At 42.5% G+C, this 16,900-nt stretch overlaps 1 protein-coding gene across 1 annotated transcript in view; it reads right to left on the bottom strand.

The window, feature by feature from the left end:
- Map3k15 (mitogen-activated protein kinase kinase kinase 15) overlaps positions 1-6,072 on the bottom strand; it is a 145,434-nt gene extending 139,362 nt beyond the window's left edge. The window contains exon 1 of the mRNA XM_060375090.1: positions 5,536-6,072. Coding sequence (XP_060231073.1) covers positions 5,536-5,941 — 406 coding nt within the window. The 5' untranslated portion in view covers positions 5,942-6,072. The remainder of the gene's footprint in view (positions 1-5,535) is intronic.
- Positions 6,073-16,900: the final 10,828 nt, after the last annotated feature.

Here is a 16,900-nt window from a genome sequence, read left to right on the forward strand (position 1 = left end):
GGTGATGCAGCTTCTCCTCCCAGCACTCAGAGAGGCACAGGCAGGCAGATCACTGTGAGTTCGAATCCAGCCTGGTCTACAAAGTGACTCCAGGACAGCCAAGGCTACACAGAGAAACCCTGTCTCAAACAAACAAACAAACAAACAAACAAAAAACAAAACAAAACAACAAAAAATCTAACTGGATGTATGGTAATGCTGGTCCCCTTAAAACATGCCTTAAAAATAAATAGCTCATCTTTACTGAACAGAAGCCATGTCTAATGACTTTTGCTATGATTAGATCTGTCTTTATTGATTATTCCTCATTTCAAACAAACTTTAGGTCATTTCAGTACAAAGAGTGCTGTAAAATGTCATTTAAACATATTTTCCAATATTGTAAAAAGCAGAAAGCACTAACCCACCAGTTAATTCAATGTCAAGAGGTCAGCACATTCTTACTGAGTACTATTATCACATGGGTAATATCACTTGCTCGGGGTTGTTGAGATTTAACTAAGAGGAAGAAGGGTAAAGATAAGGCACCAAGAAACTCTATCTTTTGTCTCCTACTACCTAATTTTTTTTTTGAGACAAGCTTTTTTATATGTAGCCCTGGCTGTCCTGGATTTCCTTTGTAGACTAGGCTGGCCTCAAATTCACAGAGATCCACCTGCCTCTGCCTCCTGAGTGCTAGGATTACATTACAGGCGTGCACCACTGTGCCTGGTCTCGTTCCTAATTTTGAAGACCAAAATCAATCATATATATAAGCAAACTATGTGCGCCCACTTAGGTGAACAAACCTGCCGTGTCTAATTTCAGTTTGCACACAATGATGTATTTGTAAAACACTACATGGCAGACTTACATACTGTGTTTGCACAGGCATGTTGCTTTCCAACTAACACTGCAGAACAACACTGTGCCAAATTATACTGCAACTAGGCTGCGGTTTAAGTAGCGCCCGCAGCATCATTTTCTAAGCACAATCTCTTCATTCGAAAAAAAAAAAAATGTGTTGCATCACCCTTGAAATATACACTATTTTAGAGTGGAACTGGGTTTGATGAGCTGTTGCCATCACTCTTTTAAGAAGTGCATTGCATCCCAATAAAGTTGTCAAAAACTTAAGTACTACAAGAGTCATAACAGCAGAACTACTTGTGATTATCTTCAGACAGAATCAACTAAAACGCTTATTTATAAGAGAAAACAGCTGAATTGTGGCATCTTCTTGCACTGAAAAACTACAGTAGCAGTTCTCTACCTGAGGGTCACAAGCCCCTCAGGGATCAAATGATTCTTTCACGGGGGTCATGTAAGATCATCAGAAAACACAGGTGTTTATATTACAATTCATTAAAGTTGCAAAATTAAAATTATGAAAATAATTCTATTGTTGGAGGTCATCACAACTGGAGGGTTGCAGCATTAGAAAGGTTGGGAGCCACTGTACTATAGGAGAATGGCAAAGAATAAGCAATGGCTATAGTGATATTGTAGAGGTAGCCTACAAACTAACAATAAACAAAAGGAGCCAGACATGTAAAGGTACTAACTATAAAATTAAATTTATAAAAAAAGGATAAAACCAGTCAAAACTCACCCACTTTTTCTACATATGCTGTATATCTATTAAAAAGGAAAACAAATAACACATTCAAAGCTGGGTTTTGTGTCTTTTTTTGTGTCTGTTTTTCAGCACAGAACAAGGAATGGAGTTGAGGTGCAATCTTTCATCGCCAAAACTCAGAAACCGTTTTGTAAAAACTGCAGGAGACCCTACTACATGATGATTGTTGAAGGGATTATCAGATTCTCAAATGCACCAGGCACATTTTACTCTATACACTGAGGTTTCTGGTATGGTTATTGGAGTGAGTTAGAGAGGAATGGTATGGAGAGAAATGACAGTAAGCGCTCAATCAGTTCAACCCACTGGCATTTATTTGGAGACATCTATATGCAGGCATTCCTTTTAACAAGACTCAGATACATTAAGTTATCTAGGGCTATATAGCCAATGGATAAAACAGTAGACTTTCAAACTCTGGTGCATAAACCCAATGTATCGCTAGCATTCCACAGGTCAGTGGGCTATTATGTTAGGATACATGTTAGTCTATTTGGGCAGATGTTTTCTCCAGAAAGCAGTCAGGCCATTAGCCTAAAAAAGCCTGGACTTCTGAGCCTTTAAAGGATGAGAAGAAAGGAAACAGCAAGGGTCCTGTTTCCACCCTCCAAATGTCAGACTTATTTTAGGCCAAGACTAGACTCTCTAAATTTTTTAAGCCAAGGTTTATGACATATATAACAAAACTGTTTGGAAGCTGACTGCTAGGAACCAAAAATAATACAAATTCCCTGGTAACAAATACCATACAGCCAGTAACGCAATGGATCAGCTCACAAATCTCTCTACCTAGAATGCACTCAAGGTGAGCAGCTATGGTTCAATTAAATTCTGCTGCTGCAATGTTTCTTTTCACATGGCTAAGCATTGAAGGCATTCCAGATTCAATGCTGACTGGGTAGGAGTAACAGCAGAATAGAAAGGAGGTGGCTCAGGATAGGACCACCAAAGGCCTGGTATATCAGAAAACAGTTGAGATCCAGGCAGGGGCTCATGCAGTCTGGTTCCTGGAGTGAAAAGAAAACATGGTGGCACATCAGATCACTCTCTCCAGTCAGGATGGAGTGAGTCAGGCAGCTTCAGAATTACAAGCCCATCTTTAATCTCCTGCTATATTTATTTTAAAAAAATAATACTTAGGTAGTTCTGAATAGCCAATAATAACAGTACTGGGCAGTTGTGAGCCACCATGTGGTTGCTGGGAATTGAACCAGGGTCCTTTGGAAGCGCAGACAGTGCTCTTAACCACTGAACCATCTCTCCTGAAGATACCTGATAAAACAGGACCGGATGAATGGGGAGGAGATTCCCCCCCATCAGTGGACTTGGAAAGGGGCACGGTGGAGATGAGGGAGGGAGGATGGGACTGGGAGGGAATGAGGGAGCGGGATACAACTGGGATACAGAGTTAATAAAATGTAACTGATATGAAAAAAATAAAATTAAAAAAAAAACAGGACTGGTAGCATTCTATTTTCATTCTATTGTCAAGGTTTCCAGTCTACTGTATGTATCCAGCACTAAATACTTTTGTCACCTTATAGTGTGCTAGGCAGGTGCTCTGCCACTAAGGCACATTCCCAGCCCCTGCTGAAGTTCTTTTAGATATTTTCCATTAGCCTGTGGCTTTCCTGCAGCAACTCCAATCAACCCTTTACTAATGACACAAAAAGCTAAGGTACACACACATAAAAAAGCATAAGAACACAGTGTTGAGCTGCTATGAGAACAGAAGACAAGAAATGCCCCATGTCACACCTCTATGGTTCCCCACAATACACCTGGGGACAGTTCAATAGTTGCCCTCCCCCACTATCTTGGTTCATTGTCAAGGAGACCTTCTGCTACGAGGAAAACATTTTATATCTTTGCCATCCCCCACACAGCAGCTGGCTGTCCATACTTAGTACTTGAAATGGGGCTATTCTGATTCTACAGATCATATTTTAGTACATTTCAAAATCATTTAAATGTAACCGGCTACATGTGGCCAGAGGATATTCAACTGGACAAGTTAGTTTTAAAAATTTTTACACAACATCCAACAACAAATCTCTACTTAAAAAAAAAATGGTTTTTTTTGGTGGAAAATGCCAAAAGGCTTGTGAGAGTGAAGATCAGGAAACCAGGGGAGAGGAGGGGAGGGAAGTATAGATCATGTATTTAATCAAGAACTCCATTTACTTCACTGGCATTGATAGAAATTATTCACGACAAGGGCAAGGCTGATCAAAGGAGATTCATGGTATAGGCAGAAGTCAACAATGAACAGTGAACCCAGAATGAGCAAAAGTGATTCTCTGGGTGCTCAGATTTGCTGTCTGCACTGTCATACCCCATCATCTCAAAGAAGAATGGACAACAGGCAAAAGATGTGCCATACAGGCATGTAAACATATGCCTCTTGACCCAGAAAAGCAAAGGCACTACACACAAACTTGCTGTCAGCAGGCAAGAGGGGAAGAGCTGTACCCGATGGTGTAATGAACATTTTACTTTTCTAAGAATCTGTTCAAAGTCCATTTCGGAGCAGAATGAATAGAAGTCAAGGAAACAGAGTGGTTCTAGGTAAAATGGGCTCCTAAACAACTTCTCTGAAAAAGATGTAGTGCTCAAGAGAATACTCAGCATGGTCAGAAATGTCAAGAGAGTGTGCTCAATGGGTCCAGCTGCCACTTGTTTGAACAAGACTGATGCTCCACCTCTTTCCAGATGGGGGTGTGTTTGGCCATTTGCTGTGAAAAAAAAAAAAAAAAACAACCTACATCTGGGGCTGCCTTCAGTAAAGGAGGAATTGAATGGATTGGCACTGAGTGGGTAGTGTGTGTGTGGGGGGTGCTGCTCAGTGGTAGAACTTATACACACACGACTAAGATGCCTATCCTGCTATAATACAACAAACCCTGAACACTGAAAACAACTCCTGAAGTCTCTGCTCATATGCTTTTAGGTTTCAGGTAAACACTGTTATTTTCATTTGACCAGCGGAGAAACTAAGGCCCAAACATCCCCTGGTAATTGCTGTGTCACAAACAATGCAGATGAATGCCATCAAGGTTGCCCAAATTTGTTCCCAAAGGTTAAGTAAGGAAAACGGGCAGGCTTCCTACACGGGAAGGAAATGTTGTCACCTCAAAAGCTGATGACATGAAAGCTGAATGGTTATGTCATGATCTCAACAGTGAGCCTGGAAACAGTGTCCAGGTCTAGCACTGGATTTACATTATGAGATTAACAAGTCACACAATGATAGCTTACACCTCACTATGTACGTGAAAGTGTGTATGAAAACACTAAGAGGAGTCAACACCTGCTCAGCAGGCACTAACTGCCACTTTCTGGTCATAGAATGGAATCACCTAGAAAAATCAATCACGCCCAGGGCCTCACGTTGGATGTCATTAGTCTAAGGATGGGCACATCTAAATCCAGTGGTTCCCAACCTTCCTAATGCAGCGACCCTTTCATATAGTTCCTCGTGTGGCCGTGATCCCCCAACCAGAAGATCATTTCCTTGTCGCTTTGTAACTGCAATTTTGGTGTTATAAATCATATCTGATACTTGACTCCTGTGGGGGTAGCGACTGAGGTTGAGAGCCACCATCTTTGGTGATAGTGTGTTTCTTAGGTTATTGGCTATTATAAAAAACAAACAAACAAATAAACAAGAACAAAAAAAAAAACAACAAGATAAAATGGGTCTAACGTGCCGATGGTACCCATCTATCTGTCCATGGGCTCCTTACTTGTTCTACCCTATCCAGGAGGGAGAGATTTGCCCTAAACATAAACAGTGGGGTGATGGAAGGGGGGACTGCAGGAGAGTGCGGGGGAAGCGGGTTAAGGGGGTAGCAGGGCTTGTAAGAGGGCCAGGACAGCTGGAGGGAGGTGGGAACCAAGGTGGGGGACGATCTCACCTGCTTCATAGAAGGCATCAAGCACCGCTGTCTTCCCGAAGTCCAGCTCCCCAAAAGGGATGGAGGTGAGGTGGTCGCCCTCGGCCTCGCAGGCCCGAAGCAGGCACTTGAGCGCACCAGCCTCTGGGCCGCTGGCCGCCGCCCCCTGGGAACTTTCGCTGTGCACATATACAGCCCTCAGAACCCGGCGGCGCGGCCCGCACTTGCCCTCGGCGTCGCCGCCTGCAGCCTCCACTGAGCTCTCCAGCTTGGCCAGCCCCGCCTCGCCCTCGGGTCCTGTAGGCAAGCCCCGGGGCGACTCGCCCACCTCCTCCAGGGCCTCAGCTGGGGCCAGCCCTCCTCCTTCTCCTCCTCCTCTTCCTCCGCCACCGCCACCGCCGCCGCCGCCGCTGCCGCCCTCCTCCATGTGACTGGTCCGCGGGGCTGGCGGCTTCGAAGCTGAGGCGCACTACCTGCCTGCCGCACCTGCTGCTGAGCCAACGGACGGACGGCAGCTGGAGGGACCAGGCAGCTGGAGGGACCAGGCAGCTGGAGGGACCAGGAAGCGTGCGGCAAGCCGGTGCCGGGCAGGTGACCACGGCTTTTCTAGCTGCCCACTGAGCAAGGCGGCCTTGCCCCGAGCACCCTTTGAAAGCCCGCGAGAAAGAGGCGGGGGCTCGGACGTCAGGGCGGGTAGAGGGGGCGGTAGTTAGAGCCTAGGGGCAGGAACGGGAAGGGCGCCCCCTTCCGGCTCCCCCACGCGCACCCCTAGCAGGACGCCGGTGGAGTTAAGGATCGCAGGGGTGAGGTGTTTTGGTTCCCATCTCACCCTTCTAACTACTGTTATAAGCTGGATTCCTAACTTCCTTCCTTCTTTCCTTCCTTCTTCCTTTCTTTCCCCCTCTCTCTTTTTCTCTCTCCCTTCCATTTCTTTTCTTTTTTTCTCCTTAAAACAAGTTGAAGCTTTCAACCGCAGTAGCCTTTCAAGGCACTAATTGGTTACCAATATTGAATTCCAAACGAAATGCGGATGAGGCTTAACTCCATATTGGGGTGAGCAGCGCTTCATTGGATCCCCGTCCCTGCCAAGTACATTGCCTCCTCCAGCCCCGTCCTGCAGTCTTATTTGTCTTGACTTTGGTAGTGACTTTGACCAGGTATGGGGAAGGTACCAGCAACAAACATTTGTTTGCCCGGGAAAATAGACTCCTGTGAATGTTCATTGCCTTCCTGACCTCTAAAATACCAAGGCTCCAAAGAGGTCTCCACTCCATCTTTTGCACCTTACCATTTTAGTATCCAATAGTAAATTGTGTTTAAACAATAGAATACGCTACAAGTTGTCATGGGGGGGTGGGGGTGGAGTTTTTTCTTAACAGCAGCTCCGAGGTGTAATTTACACACCACTTAGAACAAAAGGACTAGATGGATTATATAGTCCCAGCTCTGTATCCATCACCACGGTTTTTAGAATACCTGGTACCCCATCCCCTCAACCCCAGTACCAATTAGAAATCACTTTTCATTGCATACCCTGAAATAAGGAGTCCCTGGCAAAATACCAGCCCTGGCTCTAGATTTGCCTGTTCTGTACATTTAACATTACTGGATAGAATCATCCAAAGTGTGGAATGAAGCTTCCATTTGCCCTGAGTCTAATGCTAGGAGGAGGATTTCTGGGTTCCATCAAGGGAATGTTTAATCTTCAGAGAAATGCCCCGCTTTCCTAAACGGTTGCATCATTTCACGTTCCTATGGCAGTGTATGGGTGTTCCGCTTCCTCCACAACCTCAGCAACACTCGCTATTGTCTATCTTTCTTCATTACAGCTCCTAGTGGGTATAAAATACTAACTCATTCCGATTTGGATTTGCAATTCCCTGTCAGTTAAAGGTGGTCAGCATCTTGTTCTATACCTGTTTCATTTGTGTAACTTCTTTGGAGTATTAGGTATCTAGGTATCTAGGTCATTTGATCACTTTTAAAAATTATTTTGGTTGGTGTGTCCGTGCAGGTCATGTGTCCATGCATGTGGAGGTCAGAAGACCTCAGGCCATATTTCTCAGGCACCACCCACACCATCCGATTTGGTTTTGAGGCAGGGTCTCTCTCTCTCTCTCTCTCTCTCTCTCTCTCTCTCTCTCTCTCTCTCTCTCTCTTTGGCCTGGAACTCACCACATAGGCTGTACTAACTGCCTGGCTCCACTTCACTAGTGCTGTGTCCCATTTTCCCCAAAGACAGTAAAAAAATCTCCATAGAAATCCTTCCCTAGTTCCAGTCTTAGTAGAAATCAGGAACATTATGAGTGGCAGCATTGTGCACCCTGAGAAAATCTGTGAGAACACTCAGACAGAACTCAAAAATCTTTCAACACCTGTGTTCTAAGACTTAAAAAAAAAGTTTGGTGCTATACAAGGACATCTGTGTTCTTTGCAACTTTGCAATGCACAATAGTAATAATTTTCCTAATGTGCTTGTTCATCTGAAATTACTCCAGTGACTGGCACAGCCTTTCAAAGGGCAAAGTCACTCATTTGAAACTCCTTTGCCAGTGTCTTACTGTTGTCTTCACAGCAATCTTCTTGAATTCCTCTCAGATCTCTCTGGGGCCTGGCTGATGGAGCGAAAAACCCAGGAGTTGGGAATTATGGCTTTAATGACATCTTTCTCTAAACACAAATCCTGCTGGGTAAAGCACCTACCACTTACCCAGCTAACAAGCACCTTCCCTGAAGTTGGCACACACAGCACACTATCGTATTGGCTCCGGCAATTTGCACAAGTGAAGCAGGCCTCAATGTCCAATACCCTTCTAACTCTCTCAAGACCCTCCGAGGAGGAAATGGCAAAATTCTGCATTGGTCTTGCCTGTGTAGTTGAGCAGGTGTTCTTTTCTCACTTGTGCCTTGTCCCTCATGTCCTGGAAACCTCTCTGTCCTATTGCAGAAGTGTCATCAAATATTTTTCCAGACATGGAAAAGAATTCTCCTCATTGTACTTCCTCTCTGTGGATTTCAATGTAATCCTCTCCTACTGGGCAGCTTTTTGAGTACAGCCCCCAGCAGGGGCTCCTTTTTCAAGTGACACCAGTCTCTTCCATTTCACTAGGACATAATTTCTGGATCATTTTCCACCTTAACAAGCCTCTTCTAGAAGATTCCCTTCTTGTCATCATTGCTATCTTGTGTGTATGAAAGACTTTTAAAAATTAAGCTTGGTTAGGTTCACACCAAGGTACTTTATGTCCTTTGTGGCTATTTTGAAGGGTGTTGTTTCCCTAATTTCTTTCTCAGTCCTTTTGTCTTTTGTATACAAGAGGGCTACTGATTTTTTGAGTTAATTTTGTATCCAGCCACTTTTCTGAAGGTGTTAGTCAGCTGTAGGAGTTCCCTGGTAGAATTTTTGGGGTCACTCACGTATACTATCATATCATCTGCAAATAGTGATACTTTGATTTCTTCCTTTCCAATTTGTATCCCCTTGATCTCCTTTAATTGTCTTATTGCTCTAGCAAGGACTTCAAGAACTATATTGAAGAGATATGGAGAGAGTGGGCAACGCTTCCTCAGACAACTAGGAATAGCGCTTCCTCAAGATACAACTATACCACTTCTAGGCATATATCCAAAAGAGGCTCAAGTACACAATAAAGATATTTTTACAACCATGTTTGTAGCAGCTTTATTTGTAATAGTCAGAAGCTGGAAACAACCCAGATGCCCCTCAACTGAGGAATGGATACAGAAATTGTGGTACATCTACACAATGGAATATTACTCAGCAGTAAAAAACAAAGATATCATAAAATTTGCAGGTAAATGGTGGGAACTGGAAAAGATCATCATAAGTGAGGTATCCCAGAAGCAGAAAGACACACATGGTATATACTCACCCATATAGTCATATAATATAGGATAAACCTACTAAAATCTGTACACCTAAAGAAATTTATCAAGAGGGAGGACTCTTGCTAAAACGCTCAATCCCTATCCAGAAAGGCAAAGAGGATGGACATCAGAAGAAGAAGAAAACAGGGAACAGGACAGGAGCCTGACACAGAGGACCTCTGAAAGGCTCTGCCCTGAAGACTATCAAAGCGGATGCTGAGACTTATGGCCAACCTTTGGGCAGAGTGCAGGGAATCTTTTGAAAGAAGTGGGAAATAGTAAGATCTGGAGAAGACAGGAACTCCACAAGGAGAGCAAGAGAACCAAAAAAATCTGAGCACAGGGGTCTTTCCTGAGACTGATACTCCAACCAAGTACCATGCATGGAGATAACCTAGAACTCTTGTACAGATATAGCCCATGACAGTTCAGTGTCCAAGTGGGTTCCATAGTAATGGGAACAGGGACTGTCTCTGACATGAACTGACTGGCCTGCTCTTTAATCACCTCCCCTTGAGGGGGGAGCAGCCTTACCAGGCCACAGAGGAAGACAATGCAGCTACTTCTGAAGAGACCTGATAGACTAGGATCAGAAGGAAGGAGAGGAAGACCCCCTATCAGTGGACTTGGGGAGGAGCATGCGTGCAGAAGGGGAAGGAAGGGAAGGATTGGGAGGGGAGGAGGGAGGGAACTACAGGGGAGATACAAAGTGAATAAAATGTAATTAATAAAAAATTTTTAAAAATTAAGCTTGGTTTTGAGATAATTGGATATTCATATGCAAATATTGGGAATCACACAGAGCTAGCTTAGTATACCTTTGACCCAGTTGATTCCAATAGCAACATCGGCTTACACTAGTAGTGCATTATCACAACCAGGATATTGACATTGCTGTAACGAAGATAGAAAACAGCTACATTCCAAGGATGCATCCTGTTATCCTTTGGGAGCCACTCCATCTCAGTCCCTGACCATCCCAGACCACTAACCACTAGGAACTACTCATCTGTTCTCCGTTTCTGTAATTTTGTCATTTCAAGAGTGTTCCGTAAGCTAACCATGATGAGACACACCTCACAGCCCTTGGGAGATAGAGCCAAGTAGATCAAGAGTTCTAGACTATCCTCCACACATACTTTGCAGCCAACCTGGGCTATGGACTCTGTCTTTTAAAAATGTTATTTAAGTGAAATTATATAGTGTGTAACTTTTTTTGGATTATTTTACACCAACTGTAATTACCTTGGGATTCAACTAAGATGTTGCATGAATTAGTAGCCCTTTGTATTTTATAGATATGACACCTGTTCTTCAAACTAGATTCTATTTGAAGGATATGTTATTGGTTTACAGTTTGGAGCTATTATGAAGAAAGCTACTAGGAACATCCACCCACAAGTTTTTCTGTGAGCATGAGTTTTAATTTTTCTGAGTTAAATGTCCAGGAGGACAAATTCCAAATCATAGATCTGTGTGTGCGTGTGCATATGTGTGTGTTGTTTTATGTTTTCAGAACTTCACAGTTGTCTTCTGAGAGTCTATCCCTCTCTACAGTTCCGCTTACACTATGTGCATAATCTAGGTTTTCACATCCTCGTCAGCATTTATAGTATTCTCATGTTTTTAGAGCCATTCTGACATTCCGATAAGGCTATGGTGATACTTCATTGTGGTTGTTTCTATAATTATTTCTTTATTTTTTATTTAAAAATTTTCAAATTCTAATTAAAATCTTAATACATCACTTCCCCTTTCATTTATTCCCTTCAATTTCCCAAATGCTCCCAACTCCCTCTCGAGATGAGATAGCCTCTTTTCTTTTGTGATTATTGTTATACACACATATGTGTATATATGTATATAAATGCATCATACACACACACACACACACACACACAACCTGCTGAGTCTGTTTGGAATTGCTTGAGAGTATATGATTTCGGAGATGACCGTTTTGTATTGGCTCATCAGTTAGGGGTCCATCCCTGGAAAAGACCAATTCTCCCTCTCTCAGCAGTCAGTATTTGATTGTAGTCCTTTGTCTAGGGGTAGGACCCTCTTGAGCTTTCACTCTCCATTTTTAGCATGTCTATTCGTATTGTCATCATTCAGGTCTTGTTAGGCAGTCAGACTGCTGAGATATTATGGATGTGGCCTCCCTGTCATTTTGAGAAGACGCAATCTCACAGCTGATTTCCTGATCCTCTGGCTCTTACAGTATTCTGCCTCCTCTTCCACAAAGTTCACTAAGTCTATGAGTGGGAGTTTGTTGTAGATGTATCTGTTGGGTCAGGCAACCCATCATCTCTGCATTTTTCTATAATGGTCTCTGTTTGCTCCAGACGAGGTTTTTTATGCTGGCTGAGAGATTTATTTTAAATTTTTATTATTATCATTTATTACAGTTTATTCAATTTGTATCCTGGCTGTGGCCCCCTCCTCCAATCTCCTCCCAATCCTGCCCTCTCTCCCTCTTCTCCCCCTACGTCCCTCTCCTAGTCCACTGATAGGGGATGTACTTCTCCCCTTCCATCTGACCCTAGACTATCAGATCTCATCAGGACTAGTTGCATCGTTTTTCTCTGTGGCTTCACAAGGCTGCAAACCCCACCCCCCAGGAGAGATGATCAGAGAGCCTGCCACTGAATTCATGCCAGAGAAAGCCCCTGCTTTCCTTACTGGGGAACCTACTTAGAGACTAAGTCTATGGGCTGCATCTGAGCCGGGTTTTACGTCCTCTCTCTGCATTGTCCTTGATTGGGGTATCATTCTCTTCAGGGCTCCCAGGGCTTAGGTTTTTTGTTTGTTTGTTTGTTTTATTTTGTTTTGTTTTTGGCTCTCTTGGTCTCCTTTTTGAGCTCCTGTCCCCTCCAGTTCTTTCTATCTCTCCCTTCTTTTACCTGCACTCTGCCCGAAGTTTGGATGTGAGGCTGAGAGATATCTTGTTGCAGTTTTGATTTGCATTTTCCCAATGGCTAAAGGATGCTGAGCTTATTAGTTTATAAACCTTCTTCGGGGAAATATTTGTTCCAATTTGGGACCATTTTTCTAATTGGATTGTATTTTAAGTTTTTGTGTTTTGTGTGTTTTTTATATATTCAAGATCCTAGTCCTTTGATGAATGTGTCTTTGGCAGATCTTTTCTCTGAATTTATATCTTGTCTTTTCATCCTCTACTAGAGTTTATCATAGGGCAAACGTTTTTAATCTTGACTAAAAAGTGTTGTATAGCCCTAAGATCAAAATATTCTATCTCCCAGGGAAGCTCCTTAAAGGTAAACAACTACAAGAACTCCCAGAAACTGAGCAGATTCTCTAGGTCTCCCCCTCTCAAGAGTAAACAATAAAAGCTGCTCAGAATTACTCTCAGAGGAGAAAAACTGTAAAGAGTCTGAGGCCATATCATCAGTCTGGACGCAGAAACCATTCAAGGTGCCTGGAAGAGGTTTAGACCAACTGAGTCACTTGGAAAAGACATTCTCCAAACTGTTGAGCTCCGGATTCCCAGATTTTGTGATCTGTCACCCATGCTGTGGTGGGATTTGGTGATGTAGCTCTCTTTAAGTCATTTCTCCTCTGTATTTCTCCTTACCAGTATATCTGTGAGTATCTATGAGTATCTGGTTCATCAAGTTGGACTGTGGTGGTCTCTGCATATTAGTCTGTTGTATGCTCTCTGCCTCGGGGTAGTAGACTGTGTTGTGTCTCTCCAGGAAAAATCTTGTCGCACAACAAGGGCCAATTTGTTAATTTTTTTTTTTTTATTAATGGATAGCACATTTTTCCCAATTAAATAATCTTTTACCTAAACCTAGGACCTGATTTTTTTTCCCAAATATCTTATAGGTTTTCATTTTACATTTAAGCCTATGATTCATTGGAAATAATTTTTGTGTAGGGCATGAGGTTTAGGCTAAAGTTCATTTTTATGCCTATTTGTATTCAATTGCTACAGCACCATTTGATGAACAAGTTGTCTTTCCTCTATAGTGTTGCTTTCTTCCTTTGGCAAAATATCAGTTGTTACATATACACAGCTATATGTACAAAACAGATCTATGCTTTTGTTTTCTATGTTCTGCTCTATTGACCTGTGTGTGTATCACTCCATAAAAACACTTAGTGTCCAAAATGTGTTTTGCCTATCTTTGTATCCAGATTCTTAATATCTGATTGAGTACTCCTGTATTTGCCTTTTCTGAACTCGATTTAGCTCTATTAGTACCTTTGTTTTCTCGTATCATTTTTTGACAAGATTTAACTATCTACAATTTTGAAAGGAATGATAGTAAACCTTTAAGTCAGTTTGCAGAGAGATGGTTGAATAGGTTGGTTGACTCTTCCAAAGTAGAAACACGGAATGTCTCTTCATTTACTCAAACCTCATTTAGCTCTTCCATTAGAACTTTCTAATTTTCAGTATGCAGATCCTCTCTGCAATCTTTAATGTAAGTGTAGATGGTATAAGCATTAGCGTTTAGCTTCAACTTCACATGTTTATTGCTAATATACAGGAATGTGGCTTTTGTGTTGCATAACCTTGCTGAGCTCAGTTATTAGTACATGAGGATTTTGTTTTGTTGAAATGTTTTATGGAGACAGTCATGTCGTCTGCAAATAGGGACAGTTTTATTTCCCCTTTCCAATCTGTATTGCTTTTAGTTTGTGTTGCCTTATTACTGCATCTAAAACTTGCAGTAGCATGCTGGAACGGAGTAATGATAGCAGGCATCCTTCTCTCATTCCACATACTAGGTAAAGAATTCAAGTCTTTAACTCTGAGTACAATTTTGGCCATTTTGTTTTGATTTTTCTTTCTGTAGATGGTACTTATTGAGTTGAGGAAGTTACCTTCCCTTAGTATCCTTTTTATTTATCAGGCTAGATGACTGGATTTGTTCAAGTGTTTTATGCATCAATTGCTACAATCATAAGAATATTCCCTTTTTTGGCTGTCCATATATTTTTCATTTTAATTTATTCCACTAGAGATTTAATCAGTGTATATTATACAAAAGAATGGATTTCACTGTGGCATTTTCATGCATGTACACAATGTACTCTAATCATATTCATTCCCCATTACCCTCTTTTACACTCCCTCTAGTACTTTTCAATGCTATTTTTGAAATTAAAATATAATTACATAATTTTTCTCCTTCCCTTTCTTTCCAACAACTCCTCCTGTGCACCTTCCCCATACTCTCAACTTCATGCTCTCTCTCCCTCTCCCTCTCTCTCATGTGTGTGTTCCTAATTATATAGATATAACCTGCTCAGTTTGTACAATGTTATTTGTGTATATATGGTTTTAGGACCGGTCTTTTGTTACTGGATAGCAAATTAAAAGGTTCATCCCAGGGGGACAGTACTTCTGGTCTTAGTATTTCTTAGTTGCCTGTAGTTCTTTTTTTAAAGCGTTGGGGACCCGTAATACTTCCCTCTTCCACAATTGCATGTCTGTTGGTGTCATCCTTGTTTGGGTTTTGTTTAGTTATGCTGTTGAGACATCATAGGTGTAGCTTTCCTGGCATTTCTAGGAAACATAATCTCACAGCTGACATCCTGCTCCTCTGACTCTTCTACTTTCTACCCGCCCCCCCCTCCACGATTTCTGAAACATACCCTGAACCTTAGGTGCAGGAGTTCTGTCATAGATGGATTAATTGAGGCTGAGAAATATATGGCCACTTCTTAACTGCATTTTGATTGGTTGCAGTTTTCTATAATGGTCTCTGTCTATTGCAAAGTAGATTTTTCTTATTGAAGGATGAGAATTACACCTATTTTGCTGGACCCTGGCACAACATGTCCATGAATTTTTTTTTTTAATTTATTTCTGAGCTGAGCTGAGCTGAGCATGTTGGCACAAGCCTTTAATTCCAGCACTCAGTGCGAGGCAGAGGCAGTTCAGGCCAATCTGATCTACAAAGCAACTCCAAGAGAGCCAATGCTACACAGAAAAGCCCTGTCTAAGGAAAAGTAAATAAATGAATAAATAAATAAATGAATAAGAAAGAAAAAGAAAATTGATTTCTGTATGTTTAAAGGTTTTTATTTATTTATTCACTTTACATCCTGGGTTTTTATTTATTTATTCACTTTACATCCTGACAGTAGCACCCTCCCTTTTCTTCTCTCAGCCCCACCCTTCCTCCCTCTTCCCCCCATCCCTTTTGCCTAGTCCTCAGAAAGGCGGAGGCCTCCTCCTCTACCAACTGACTCCACCCTATGAAATCTCATCAGGACTGGCTGCATTCACTTCCTCTGTGGCCTGGCCAGGCTACCCCACTAGGGGGAAGTGATCAAAGAGCAGTCAACAGAGTCCATGTCAGAGACAGCCCCTGCTCCACTTACTAGGCAACCCACATGGAGACTGAGCTGTGTATGAGCAGGGGGCCTAGGTCTACTCCATGCATGGTCTTTGGTTGGTGCATCAGTCTGTGCAACCTCCCTGGGCCCAGATTTGTTGGCTCTGTCGGTCTTCTTAGGAGCTCTTGTCCTCCCTGGGTCCTTCTATCTCCCACTTTTCCATAGGACTCCCTGTACTCTGCCCAAAGTTTGGCTGTGAGTCTCAAATATGCTTGGATCTCCTGCTGGGTGGAGTACATCCAGAGAACATCTATGGTAGGCTCCCTTCCTTTTCCCTCTTTTCAACTGCTCCCAGTGTTTAAAGGCTTTTCATTTGGTAGTCTCCCTTCATGTATGTCTGTAAACCATTTGCATGCCCCATGCATACAGAAGACACAAGAAGGTGTCTGATCTCCTCGAACTGAAATTACAGGCAGTTGTGAACTGCCATGTGGGTGCTGGGAATCAAGCCTAGTCCTCTGGAAGAACATCAAGCGCTCTTAACCTCTGAGCCACCCTTCAAGACTCAGATTTATTTATTTGTTTATTTAACATATACGAATATTTTGCCTTCATGTATATATGTGCACCATGTATGTTTCTGGTCCCACAGAAGGGGCATCAGATACCTTGCAACTGGAGTTACAGATGGTTGTTAGCTGCCGCGTGGGCACCGGGAATCAATCTTAAGTTCTCTGATAGAGCAGCAAGCATTCTTACACTCCAAGCCTTCTTTCCTTCTCTGCTTTTCAAATATTGATCCAGCCTTACATACCTGGAATAAAGCTTACTTGGTTGTGTTTTACGGTTACTTTCATATATGGCTGATATTTACTTATTAATATTTTATCAAAAGGTTTTCTATCTAGGGTCATGAGAAATATTGATCTGTAGTTTTAATTTTTTTATTATTATTAGTTACATTTTATTAACTCTGTATCCCAGTTGTATCCCGCTCCCTCATTCCCTCCCTAACCCTCCCTCCCTCCCTCCCTCATCTCCTCCCTGCCCCTTTCCAAGTCCACTGATTGGGGTGGGGGATCTCCTCCCCTTTCATCTGACCCTGTTTTATCAGGTATCTTCAGGACTAGCTGCAAAGTCCTCTGTGGCCTAGCAGGGCTGCTCCTCCCTTGGTGGGTGGGGA

The sequence above is a fragment of the Meriones unguiculatus genome, chromosome X, assembly GCF_030254825.1.
Source record: "Meriones unguiculatus strain TT.TT164.6M chromosome X, Bangor_MerUng_6.1, whole genome shotgun sequence".
NCBI lineage: Eukaryota > Metazoa > Chordata > Mammalia > Rodentia > Muridae > Meriones > Meriones unguiculatus.